The 13,772-nt window shown below is 35.3% G+C and overlaps 1 protein-coding gene across 1 annotated transcript in view; it reads right to left on the bottom strand.

The window, feature by feature from the left end:
- The window catches only part of LOC122801244 (rootletin-like), a 2,937,720-nt gene that overhangs the window by 582,836 nt on the left and 2,341,112 nt on the right, over positions 1–13,772 (bottom strand). Inside the window, exons 23-24 of the mRNA XM_044070796.1 lie at positions 11,332–11,716; positions 1,700–1,908 (exon numbers count right to left, since the gene is read on the bottom strand). Of these exons, the coding sequence (XP_043926731.1) occupies positions 1,700–1,908; positions 11,332–11,716 (594 nt within the window). The remainder of the gene's footprint in view (positions 1–1,699; positions 1,909–11,331; positions 11,717–13,772) is intronic.

Here is a 13,772-nt window from a genome sequence, read left to right as displayed (position 1 = left end):
CCCCATTCCCAGGTTACATCTTGCTCTAAGAGCTTCCTTACAGGAATAGTTATCTCAGAAAAAAAGGTATAAGCTCCATTAAGCTACTTCATCTTTCAGGAAACCTCTGTAATGCCTGCTAATCATTTGGCCTTGACATCTGTACAACAATTCAGATGTGCAGATTTTTTCTGGATCATTTTTCAGACCATTTGGAGTTAAAATGCAATGCATGACTTTCAAAATAATCTCTCTCATTTTACATTTACAGATTGACATCATGTTGTCTTATTCTATTCAGAAGCTGTACTTGGTTCTTGTTATGCAGTTCTTATTTCTGAATCCGCACTTGCAGATCATTAATTTTGTATGTATGTATAACACCTTCCATGTTTCCAATTACCCAGACAGTACCTCTTTGAAACACCCCTAGTTCTTCTGAAATATCAAATGGGACTCTATGGAACTTCACCTTGCTAATGATGAATTAAATGTACACAATTCGAGGCTTGTTGTATCTAGTTTTATCTGTCAGAAATACTAGAATGCATCTAGAAATGAAAAAGCTTAGTACCCAGAATTATTGAAACCATTTATTCAACTGCAAGTAGTGAGTAATGCTCTCATTGAATCAATCGATTCAGATCCGACATATCAATACAAATGCATATCTTGTCATTCTTTATAACAGTGACAATAACATTTACCCATTCTGTTGGATCTTGATTATAAAAAAGAAAACAAAAGCTTAAATAGTAGGCAACACTGTATTAAACAAATCAGCACTAAGTGTTTTCATCTTACAAAACATCAAAAACTTCATCAGAGTCTGATGAAGTGCAGCAGTTAGTTTTGCCATCTCAAAACCATGAGGTCCCAGTTTGAAGATCCAGTTTTAACTTCCATTTAATGCCTACATGAAGCATGTATGTAACTCCCTATGTCTATGTGGGTTTACTCCATGTACTCTAACATACTAACTGATTGGCTAAGTATTTTATACATATTACATTTACACCTGTCCATGTGGCAAAGATCATAGCTAAAACAGGTTTTGAAGGATCAGTTCACTTTCAGAAACACAGAGATACTTACAATTAATAAGCTCTGGTTTAAGCTCTCAGGATCCAACAATATGGGATGAAGACACATACCAATGATTCCACAGAATGGAAGGAACAACTGCTAGGTAAAATGTAAAGTGTGAAATTGTACAGAGTCTCCCAAAGCTGAAAAACAGCCTGGAGAAGTTCAAGGACAGCCTGGAGAAATTCATCCACAGCATTTGGACCAAAAGTATTCAACAGTCATTTATTTTGTAAGAAAAATATAAATATATCAGTTCCTATTCAGTCTGTAAAAGGATGACAACTACTCATCTGGAAAAATAATAAGTTATGCTGTTTTCGAAATGTATCCTATGAAAGTAAAGAGAGGAACCTAGTTCAAAGACTTTTTTTAGACTCAGAATGCTTTGGACCTACCACTTTGTCCTTTCTTTTAGAATGTATTTAATCAACAACAAAAACAGTTACACCCAAGTTAAAAGAAAAATGTAATTAGTAGCCTGAGATTCAAAATTATAATCCATTTGATTTCACTACTTCTCTAGAAGAAACAAACTTAGACTACAAAACAAAGAGAGAGAGAGAGAGATACAAAGAGAGGGTTAAACTGAAATTGGAAAAGTGAATATCTAGTTTGTAGTAGAATATCTTACTCTGTCTCTCTGGGCATCTCGAAGTTCCTGTATGAATTCCCTAAGAGTAACTCGCACCTCCTCTGGATCTATATCATATGCAGTCTGCTCAGTACGGGCAGGTGATGGTGAACGATATGGAGATCTGCACTGGCTTCTATCAGGTGAGCCAGTTGTGGGGATCAGGCTTCCATAGCCATCAACTGTAGTTGTGAAGGTGTTATCAAAGCCTGTGAGATGGAAAAAGATGACATAAACACCAAAAAATAACAAACTGCTCCCTCTGTTAATAAATTTGCATTTGAACTTATAAGTTTCAGATCTTTCTGAATGCAAGCCAACAAGAAAAAAAAATCTTTTTTCTGGATAAGGTAATGTACATCAAACAAGCTGCATGCTGTAGGTTTGGGTTTAATTCTCATGTCCTGAGACTCTAAGAAAGCCATTTTATCAACCTAAAGGTTACGTGCCAAGACTGCAAAATTAATCACAAATGTAAAGAAGAACTTGTGTCTAACAGGTTATATTTTGTTAACTGACTAAAGAAACAGATAACAATGTATGATATTTCATGCATATATGAAGGATATAATTATATTTCTGTTATTCAAAAAATATTAACAAGATATGTCAACTGACAGTGATTGCACTATTTATTAATGGACATGTATTTAAGTTTGTATTATAGGAATGATAATATAAATTTTTGATTCAATGTAAATAAGTAAATGCATTTAATTACTTTTTTGTTGAAAAATAGAAAAAATATTTGTTAAGTTATTATAAGAACTGACTGAGCTGGTGTTTGTGCTCCTTGCATTATACTGTATTTATAAACCAAGATGGAGTCACAGCAAGTTATAATAAAGATTCTCACCATTAACTCTGCAAATGCAGTATACTGTTTTTTAATGCAATATGCACTTAGTGTAACAGAAATTAATTAGGCTGAGATAAATGAAATCATTTTTCAGGAAAAATGTAAAAGTTGTCCAAAGATTGTTCCTGCTGTCTCCAATCTTAAAGCATGCAAAGTATGTAAAGTTGTAAAAGAATTAACCATATTTTTAAATGTGTTAGAGCTTTGGAACTCACTTCAAAAGACACCCTAATATGCCACTTTTTTTCAAAGGTTATTGTTACAAAAGGTCTTCCTATAGAGATAAGTGACTTTGAAGATGAATGGTCCTAAATGACTGCATTAACTGCATAATTTCAGTCCTGCCTCAATCTAGAACACTTCTTTAGACATTTACAATTACAAGACTCTTCTGAGCTTAAAAGTGCAGCTGTTGGGACTTAAGTTTTTGCCTTCAGTAGAGTGTAGTAGATTTTTTAGACTGTGAACTCATATATGGAATTCATTATCTGTGAGTCTTCTATATCCCTTTATGTTCTTATAAATTAGAAGTACAGAGATTTCAATAATCTTAAAAGTTGGTGCCACAGAAACTAGAAGTACAAAGATTTCAATAATCTTAAAAGTTGGTTGTACAGATAGCTGATAGTGTTCTATTAATAGTAATTTCTCTGTTCAAACCTTTTATTCTGTATACTTCCATGCAAGCAATATCTCAGGTATATTTAATTTTCTATGTGCATTGCCTAATTTTAATTATTTTAACAAAACAAACTCATTTAACTTCAACAGCTTATGGCTAGCAGTTTATTACTAGAAGGCATGTGCATAAAATTGTTGACTTATTGACTGTTCACATTCTCCTTCCACATATTGCCTTATTTTAGCGATCGCTATCAATGATTATATTACAGCTGTCTTATTGTTAAGGACCTATGGATCCTTTGGACTCTTCCAATACATCAGCCGAGGGGAACCCTGTACAGGCAGGGGAGATTGGCGATCTGAAAAGGGAAGTTACGGAGTTGAGAGGAGAAGTTTCGAAATTATTGGAACTATTTTCCACTCATGGGACACAAACTGGCTGTTTTCAAGGCTCTGACATGGTTGCTGGCAGCGAATTATGGAATGGTGATACATGTGTTATAGAGAAAATCCCCATTCCTTCTGAAGGAGAAGTCCATGAACAAAGAAAACACCATGACGCCACTACGGCCGCTTTAGTTCATCATGGCGGCCGTAACATGCCACAAGAGTGTGTTAATCTACAATGAAAAAGTTGTTTCAACATTCAGCAGATGCAGTCTGCATCTGTAGATAACGGAACCGTTTATCATGGTGAGGATGTTGAAGTTATCGAGGTCGAGGACAGCACAGTGGCAGGGAGTTCGTTTGGGACAATTAAAAAAGGTACTGTAAATTTTAAAGCTTTGGAAGCTGTTCCTTTGGGAACTGCAGAGCCTAATAGTGTTCCTCATGTCAGTGGAACGAGTCAATCTTTGACATCAGAGACTGGCTTGTCTAAAAAGTATGACAATTTACTGAAAAAGAATTACAGCTTTCAGGAAATTAAAAATGTTTGTAATGAAAAAATAAATAATGTGAATTCTTCTATTCCCATTTATAATTCTTTGAAGGATTTATTCTTTGCTTTTGAAAAGAAATTTTATAAATATAAAACACTGCAAATTGAAAATGATGTATTTTAATGAATGTATCCGTTTGAAAATTGTACCACAAGGTTTACGTGTTTTTAAATTTCATTTTGGTTTATATTATGACACTGATATTATTACTGATTTTGGGGATTTGTTTGACAAATGGGGTTTGGAATTATTAGAGAAAGTAGTTATTTATCAGGAACAAATGCAAGTTGTATTGGAAAATGAGTTGGATAAAATGAACAAAGGTATACTAGATGATTTACTGTTCCAACAATATGAAGGGCTATATGCTAAAGTAATTAATATGGTGGAAAACAAATGCAATGGACAGTTCTATAAGAAAAAATGTAAACTAAATAGAGATGTAAGACAATATGAACTTCATGAGGTTTATCCCGTTAATAAAATTTATATAGATAGAAATGTGGAAGTGAAGGAAAATGAAAAAACTCACTTCGACTTGGTTCAGGGTGCTATCTATGATGGTGATGAAGGGGTTGATGATTATGTGAGTAAAGATGGTAACAATGAATCCAATATGAGGGATTTTCAAGTTCCCAGATGCTCAAAAAGAATAGCCAACAGAAATATGGAAAAGAAAAACGCACATTATCAGGGGAATCCATGGAAAGGATTTGGCAACCGAGGGAGGGGCAGGACTTATTATTGAACAAAGAGGAAATTATTAATGAAAATATTGTAAACTGTTATGGTGGGTTCAAAATGTATAATTATACCTCTAGGGAGATTAAAAAAGAATTCTACACTTTATTCTCCAAGGGATTTAAATTTGTTCCGACACAAATTCCAGATTTAGCAGAGGTTATGTTGAATATACACCTTTACACTAGGAAGTTACATTTTCAGGTTATGTTTCCTGTGACCAGGCCGGACTCTACTGGTGTGGTAAAGAAAAGTAGTACATATAACCCACCTTTACATCCCCTGATAAGTACCTATGAAAAAGTTGTTAAGGAGGAAATGTATGGTTTATGGGTGGAAGAGAAGAAGTTTTATTTTAATCTGAACCCAAAGGAAAGGACCTTATTAAAAGAATTAAAGGCTGACAAGATCCTTAGGATTATGGCTCCAGACAAAGGGGGTGGCACAGTTCTTTTTGATACTGATGATTATATTAACATCATGCAGGGAATGTTATTTGATGAAAACAATTACCTGCAAGTTTAAAAAAACCAAATTAATATAGCTTATCAATGGATAGATGGCTATTTGAAAGAATATCTATTAGAACAAAGAATTACATTTGAAACTCATACTTTTTTTGGTTAATGCACATCCCAAGGTTCCTGCCTTTTTTGGCATACCAAAAATCCATAAAAATATTCAGTCTCCTCCATTTAGACCTATTTTGGCGGCCAGTGGGTCTAAAACCCACAATTTGGCAGTCTTTGTCGATAGAACTTGTAGACATACTTTGGAAGAGATATCATATATCCTTAAAGATTCATGGGACTTTCTGGGACAGCTAAAACCTGAGTTATGGTCTGATGATGTTATTTTTTTAACAATAGACATCCAGGATCTATTTACATGTAAACCTAGGATCGAAGGGATGGAATTTTTTGAGGATATTTTACAGACTTGCTCCACTTTTGATCGTGGACAACTCCAACTGATTTGTGAAATTATGGTCCATGTCTTAGATAATAATTTCATATATTTTGAGGGCGAATACTATCAACAAATCAGAGGTGTTGCCATGGGAGCAGCCTGTGCCCCTTTATATGCCAATTTGGTTCTGTTTGGCTGGGAAGTCCGATGGGTGTTTAATAGCAAATTCCGGGCTGATATACTCACGTATCAAATATTTTTGGATGATATTTTTATTCTGTGGAAGGGGAAGGAAGAAGATATTACCCTATTCATGGAATATTTGAATCAAACTACAGCATTTTTGAAATTTACTCATGAGGTGAATAAATTCGAAAGTAATTTTTTGGATGTGAGGATTTCTAAGACTAAACAGGGTTTTAAATCTAATGTATACCAGAAACCGACATTTTGTAATGCTTACCTACATTATTTAAGCCACCACCCCAAAAAACAGAAAAAAGCATAGTTAAAGGTCAGGCAATTAGGGTGGCTAGAATGACCTCAGAGAGAGAAGATGTAATAAAAGGGCTTGAAGTCTTGAAAAATATATTTTTTGAGAGAGGGTACCCATCTAATATAGTTGAACCCATTATTGTAGAGGTTCTTGGTGAATGGGGGAAGAGATACAAGCCCTTATTGGGTAGTGCATGTACTATAGTTGGATCTAAGATGGATAGAACTGTTGATGGAAATGTGTTGGAATAGAACAGCCTTATGAATTTAAATATTAAGAATTATAATCAGGCATGTGTTACTCAACACAGCCCCCTGTCTAATCAGATCAAACAGATTTTATACAAAAACTGGGGTATTTTCAAGGTAAACAATGAGGTATGCAATAAGGTGGGGGAAAAACCCATTTTTTCTATGAAAGTTGGCAGTAACATTAAATTAAGTTTGGAGAAAATCAGAGTGGATGGGATACATGACAGAGGTAATACTAAACCCTGTGGGCATTGTTCTTATTGTGGGTATATTCTTCAGGTACCTTCGGTAACCTTAAAAAACATAATTGGTAGTGTTATATATTTAAGGAAAGGGAACTGTTATACTAATAAGATAGTTTATATTGCATTGTGTAACACCTATGATGGATTTTATAATGGGAAAACAGAGAGAGCTCTGAAATGTAGAATATATGAGCATTTATATGAAATCAAACACCAAAAGGAAACCAACACCCTCTACAGACATAGTCAGGTTTGCAGTGAACATACTGGGTTTAAATTTGCCATTGTGGATACAGTGAACCTGGATGTGAGGGGGGGGGGATTGGAAAAATCACCTATATAAAAAGGAATTAATGTGGCAGCTTAGGTTGGCTGCAAACTTTTATCCTGGATTAAATAACCATATATTCATATTTTCAGTTCTAAAGGAAAGGGCTAATCAAATTAGATAGTGTATATAGCCCTTTTTTGAATGTAAGTTGAGTTTATCGACATTAGCATAGCATATAAAATAAATACATAATATATATATATATATATATATATATATATATATATATTTTTTTTTTTTTATTATTTAAATTGAATGCATTTTTATGTATAGTTTTGCCTAGATAAAATTTTCTGTAAAACTATGAATTATGTAAATATATATGTAATATAATATGAAAAGTGTATAAACAAGAACATTAGGAGAATTTTATTTGATATATACAAATTTTATTTTTAAAATCTAACATTTTGGTACTTGGTGCTTTAAATGTTTAAACGTTGATTAATTAGTGTATTAATTGATTTTGTGGGATACTATTTAAACGTGGATGGTAATTTTGGGCAGTTGTTCTGATGAAGTCATTTTAACATGATGAAAGCGCTTAACATGGTTTACTTTGGATGATTTTATTTTTTATTATATTAAAAAAAAGTATCTACGGTTCCTTGGTGCTTTTTTTCTTTGATATGCAGTAACATGTTGGATGGTTCTAGTACAAGGAAAACATGTTTTTAAAATAGAGAAGAAGAAAAAACTACCAAATGAAGAATTAAAACAAATCCAGAAAAAATAAATATAAATTTCAAACATAGGTTAAAGGAAAGGCATATATATATTTATGTCTTTTAATATGTCTTGCAGTATGGCATGTGGGAATATTCTTACAAAAATTAGGCATGCAAACACTATGTACTAGTCAGCATAACAAGACACTGATTGCCAATTATATAGATATAAGACAAAGTCTATGGAGGACTATAATTTGGAAGTTTGCTCCTCAGCTGGACATTCACAGCTGGTGAGCTGGCACCTGTCTGGAAGAGCTTATAAGCATGGAGTGTGAAACCACAGTCAAGACCAACCTGTGAAATTAAACTTGGCAAAAACATCTGAAGTTTAGAGCTGCAATTGAAGCCTAGTGAAGGCTTACTGCATGAGATAGTTTTTTTTAAGACAGCCTGTATTTGGAAAGGCAATAAGAGACTCTAATAGTATAGAATAAACAAAGGTGCTGTTTTGTTTTGTTTTATTATTTATTTATTTTTTTAGCTAAGTGAGTTATTAATTTTAATTTTTTCCTGTGACCTTTTTTAAGGTTAAACATTTTTAAATAGAAGTCCTAATTTCAGTGTCTGTCTGGGCTTTACTGTATAACACATATGCAATATCTATCTATGGTTGCCACTACCTTTTTCTGAAAGGTGGATTTGATAACATCTTTTTGGTCTGCAAAACAGATGATCAACAGGTGTGGAAAAGTGGATAATTCTTGAGGTTGGGGAATATGCCCTTTCCCCGAGAACTGTGCAATTTCGGAGTTAATATATAATATTAGTAGGGGGTGAGTGGGCTGGGGGTGGGGGGACTTGCCTCCTACAAAAAACATTTTTTTGTTTTTTATTTTGCATGTGCCAAGGTTGTTGCTTCAAGCATGTATAGTAGCATGCCAGCATGTGCAGTTTCAACTGTTTTGTGTCAATATTGTACATGTCAACATTGGGCTAATTTGATATGTTTAATTAGACCCATATACACATACGTGAGTAAATTGAATGGCTTCCACTTGTGCACTGACAGAGAATCCCTGACAAGTCATTTTTACTTTTCGCCATAGCTGTGTGACTTTGGAATTAATATATTTAATTAAGAAACTATAGATATTAGGGGGAGATTCCAGTGTGCAAAAAAAAATCTTTTTGAAGCATTTTTCCTTTGAGAGAATTTCTGATATTTGAAAGTTGATTAAATGGTGTTTCAATAAAATGGGTTTTCAACCATTAAGATAGCTTCAGTTATATGTCTTAAATTGAAATGGACATAGAGCCAGTTTTCTCACATAGAGAAATGCGCATAAAAAGCAAAACAACTACAAAGAAACTAATGTATGGTTGCTTATATGAAATCACACATGCAAACCATGGTTTTAATAAAAATGTTTATTTCAATGCTGAATTAGGTGACTGAGGCTGGAGGTTGACATTCAATCTAATTCAGACTTGGCGCTCTATTAAAGTGAGTAATATGTATGTTCTGGTGCTGGCTCTGCCTTTCTTTATTGCAGTGTGTGTGCGTGTGTGTGTGTGTGTGTGTGTATGTGTGTGTGTGTGTGTGTGTGTGTGTGTGTGTGTGTGTGTGTGTGTGTGTGTGTGTGTGTGTGTGTGCGCGCACATATAATATATACAGAGAGACTGATACAGATGTATATATATATATATATATATATATATATATATATATATATATATATATGTAGAGAGAGATAGATCAGTTATGTGTGTGCATTTTATGTATGTATACATACACGCGTGCGCGAGCAGACACACACACACACACACACACACAGACACAGACACACAAACACACACACATCTGAGAACGCAGAACAGTAGGGAAAGTTCAAATTCCCAGACCTTGCTGTACTGCAATCTCAGATGCAAAGCAGCTAGAAAACAAGGAAAAAATGGGTTTTCACTGTTTTAAGCTATATTTATATATATATATATATATATATATATATATATATATATATATATATATATATATATATATGTGTGTGTGTGTGTGTGTGTGTGTGTGTGTGTGTGTGTGGGTCTATGTGGAAATTCATATGGTCGGGACCATATGATCGAGTTTCTGAAAACTCGAACTTCAGAAAAACAAAAAAATAAAAAAATCTACCTTGTTTACATTTTTGCAGGGGGCTGCACCCCCCACACCCTCTGCATATTATATATACCAACTCCAAGACTGCACTACAGTGTGGAAACGGGTACATTTCCCAATCCTCACTGTACTGCAGTCTCCATTCAAAAGCTTCAGATGCTGTTGAACCAGATGCTTGTAGATGGAGTGAATGATGCTGAAATACCACTGAGTGTTCCGTAAGATTTCATATGAATGGAACATCAAATGCATGCAGGTAAGTTAAGTGTGGGTTTGGAAAACTAATGCTAAAACTTTCAAATATTCTGAAGGTTTCAGCATTGGGAGGTGGAGTGTTTGTGTGACTGTATTGTGGGTTAGGGTTAGAGTAAGGGCAAAGTAAATTTTGTTTCACCTCTTGCTGGAAAAAAATGTTCAAGGCTACAAATTTAGCACACAAAACAAGTTTAACTTTACTAAACAATAAATATAATTTAAAACAATCTGGTAGATAAGTTTTGTTTGCCTTTTTGGCTTTTCCCGGTTAGGGGTCGCCACAGCGGAACTCTGGTCCGCTAATGATTGGCAGTAGATTTTTATGGTGCCGAGTTGCCAGCCCGATGCCCAACCTTTAACAAAGGCACACCCATTCACGCATGTCTTTCGAATGCCACTCGACCGCAGGGAGGACATGCAGGCTCCACACAGAAGGCACTCCAGCCGAGAATCGAACGGGAGAACCTCTTGCTGTGAGGCAACAACTCTGCTGCTGCACCACCACGTATACATTTGAAACAAAGTGGAAGATGAATGGCATTTAAAAAAAGAAAAGAAAAAGTGCATGTGGGCCCAAGGTCCACATAACATGCAACTGTTAATGAGGAAAATTCTTATTTGCATGATGGTAAATATTAAGTTACAGATTCTACTTCATTTTCATATGTATTTTTGCTGACATGAGCAAAGCCATATACGTTTATAACAGCTCCCAGGTTTCTTATTCCAATCAGACAATGCTGCATAAACTCATCAGATGATAATTAAGCAATATCATTCAGTTAAGACAGCCCACTGGGAAAGCAGACATGTTTAATAAGAGTGGCCTATGAGTACAAGAAATCTGTGAGGCTTGCTAAGTGATTTACATCATACAAGTACAGAGTATATGAGATTAAATCGAGTGCTCCAGACCTCCTTCGTACTACCTTAACTGAGGTGCGAATCTGCCTTCACTGAGTATTCCATTCTTTACTCTAACAGTTATTTGAGATTAATATTAATCTAGATATATTTATTTATTTATTTTACTTTGTGTGTATACATAGTCAGGCTCAGTTAGAAAATACTGCTGTTAACAAAACTACAACAAAGAAATGTGATTCAATTACAAAAATCAACCATTACTCCTTTCCCTTTGGGTAAAACATCACCTTTTGTTGGAGAAAGTGGCCTTCGAGGAGAAGGGCTGCGTTCACGGAAACTAGGGCTTGATGCACGACCTGAGCGGCTGATTCCCATGGTACGACGTAAAGCTGAGTGCAGGCTACTCAGCTTATACTCCAGGTCTCTCTTTGTGCCTTCGGCCTTAGCTAACTCTGATTCCAGGCCATGGATACGGCCTTCCATTGCACTGAGCTGCAACTTCATCTCCTCAGCCTCACCAGTGGTGTGCTGCAGCTTGAGTTCCAGGTTATGGATGTTGTCATGACATTTCTTCTCACTGCTACGATTCTCTTCCAGTTGGTCTAAAAGGTCCTTCTCACGTACCTTAAATTCACTCTCTAATTCTGCCAGCTTCCTCTGTAAATTGGAAACCTAAAAGCACAGATACAATATTTAACAGAAGCAACAGCATAAGATGCAGGCAGAGTGAAAGTGAGTGTGTATCTATCGATAAAAATACGTACATATGTGCATATACTGTGCATGCAAATATGAAATAAGCTGAAAAAAATAAACAATGTAAAAAGGGATGAAGGGAGATTTAACATGCACCCAGTTTGAATCACCTTCATCATAAAGACGTTACATAACAAAAAATCACGCCATTTCATACACACAATAAAACATGTTAGGTCATGCATAAAGAGATGTAATGCCTGTAGCGCCCTGATATGCTTCAAAAAATGGCTAAATTATATCCAGGTTCAAACCTGTTACAGTGTAAGACTCGACCTTAATAATGCTTAGAGGGGAGTCCTTAACAATTGTTAAGCACCCCTCTAAGCATTACTGAGGTCAGGTTTGCACTAAAGCAGACAAATCTGAGTAGAAAGCAGCAGCAGAAGGACATGAAATTACTTTGTTTCAACTTCTGTTTATGCCTACTGTCAGTTAAGTGCACAAAGCATTTTGAAGAAAACTCACTCTCTTAGGCAGGGCATACAACCAGACATTAATCATTTCCCCGCTGCTTTACCAGCTTTTAAAGCCAAAACAGCACTTTTCTTTTTTTTTATTTTACTTTTCATTAATTTGCAGTACATGGAGAAGATAAATTTCTATGCAATAAAAAGAATTATGAGTAGGACAGCAGATTCAAGCCCTGCATTATGTGTTCTCGACATGGATGTCGAGATTCACCTTTCTTGGCATCCATGTCGAGAACACATAATAAAACATTTACTCTCCCTGCATAGAGTGTAGTGATTATGCTCTGATACCTAGAAAAAGTCAAATCAATTAAGCACTTCTATAGTACAAGACCTGATCTTAACAAATGTTAAGTACACCCTGCTTCACTTTTTAAGATCAGGGTATCTCACTAGGCAGTTACATCTGCCAGTACTGGCCAGCAAATTACAGCAGAAGAAATAAAATAGATTTGTTTTTGTCTGCTGCCTGTCTTGGTAATGTATTCCTAACCTTCTCTAACATAACACAATCTCTTACACTGTCTTCTTGACAGCATTTGCTAAATACTTTATGGCTTTGAAAGCTGGAAAAGCATTTAGCGATTTTTTTTTCCTGTAACTACTTGTACACGGAGAAGATAAAGCTCCAAACACTGCATAGAATTATGACTGGGTCAGGAATCATAACCCTTTATTATATGTTCCTGACATGGATGCCAATATTCACCAAATTTCTTGACATCCATATCTTGGACACGTAATAAGCAGGTTATGATTAGTAACCCGCTTATAATCCTCAGGTGTCTGTGGTGCTGCAAGGGGAAAATGGTTATGCCCATCCTGGGAAGAGGAGGAGGATATGATATTTGATGCATCACTGCAAGATTCTGCTGATGGCACAGTGTTTGTGCGGGAATTGTTTACCATAGTGAGATAGAACTAATGGCTGAAGTGCAAATGGAGGCATGGCCAATACAGCACAGAAGTTTACTGCATTCTAGCCCTGCTTGCTGAACATGAATGAGATGGAGTGGGGAATTACTAGCAAAATCACTCCCAGGCAGCATTGTGAAGTTGCCCCAAGTTCCTCAATTTCCTCATTGGCCCTAGAAATGAGTAGAATTAGCCTGGGAAAGGTTAAATCCAGTCTGGTACACCTGGCTAATAAGAGGAGGACCTAGTGAAAGCTTATGGCCTACTGTGGCAAGCAATAATCTCCACTTTTCTAAGATCTCACATTGACAAAATGCAATAATTCAATTACCCTGCCAAAAAAAAACAACTGTTTTGTTGCTGTTATTTACCACACAGGGTAGTTACATATTACATTTTTTCCATGTCTAGCACCTATGTATTTTTTATCTCTCTGTTTTGGTAGTGTCAGTACATTTTTGATTCATTGTAGTGAGGACTGTACAGTGAGGATTTTGTTAGGATTTGTTAATGTTATAGTTTAGTTATGATGTTTAAGTTAGTTTATTTTTATTTACACTCAGTCACCATCTTACTTCACAGTG

Source organism: Protopterus annectens, chromosome 4.part1 (assembly GCF_019279795.1).
Source record: "Protopterus annectens isolate FY-2018-M chromosome 4.part1, PAN1.0, whole genome shotgun sequence".
Taxonomy (NCBI): domain Eukaryota; kingdom Metazoa; phylum Chordata; order Ceratodontiformes; family Protopteridae; genus Protopterus; species Protopterus annectens.
Note: the sequence above shows the minus strand (reverse complement) of the source record. Positions and strands in the feature narration are given on the sequence as shown.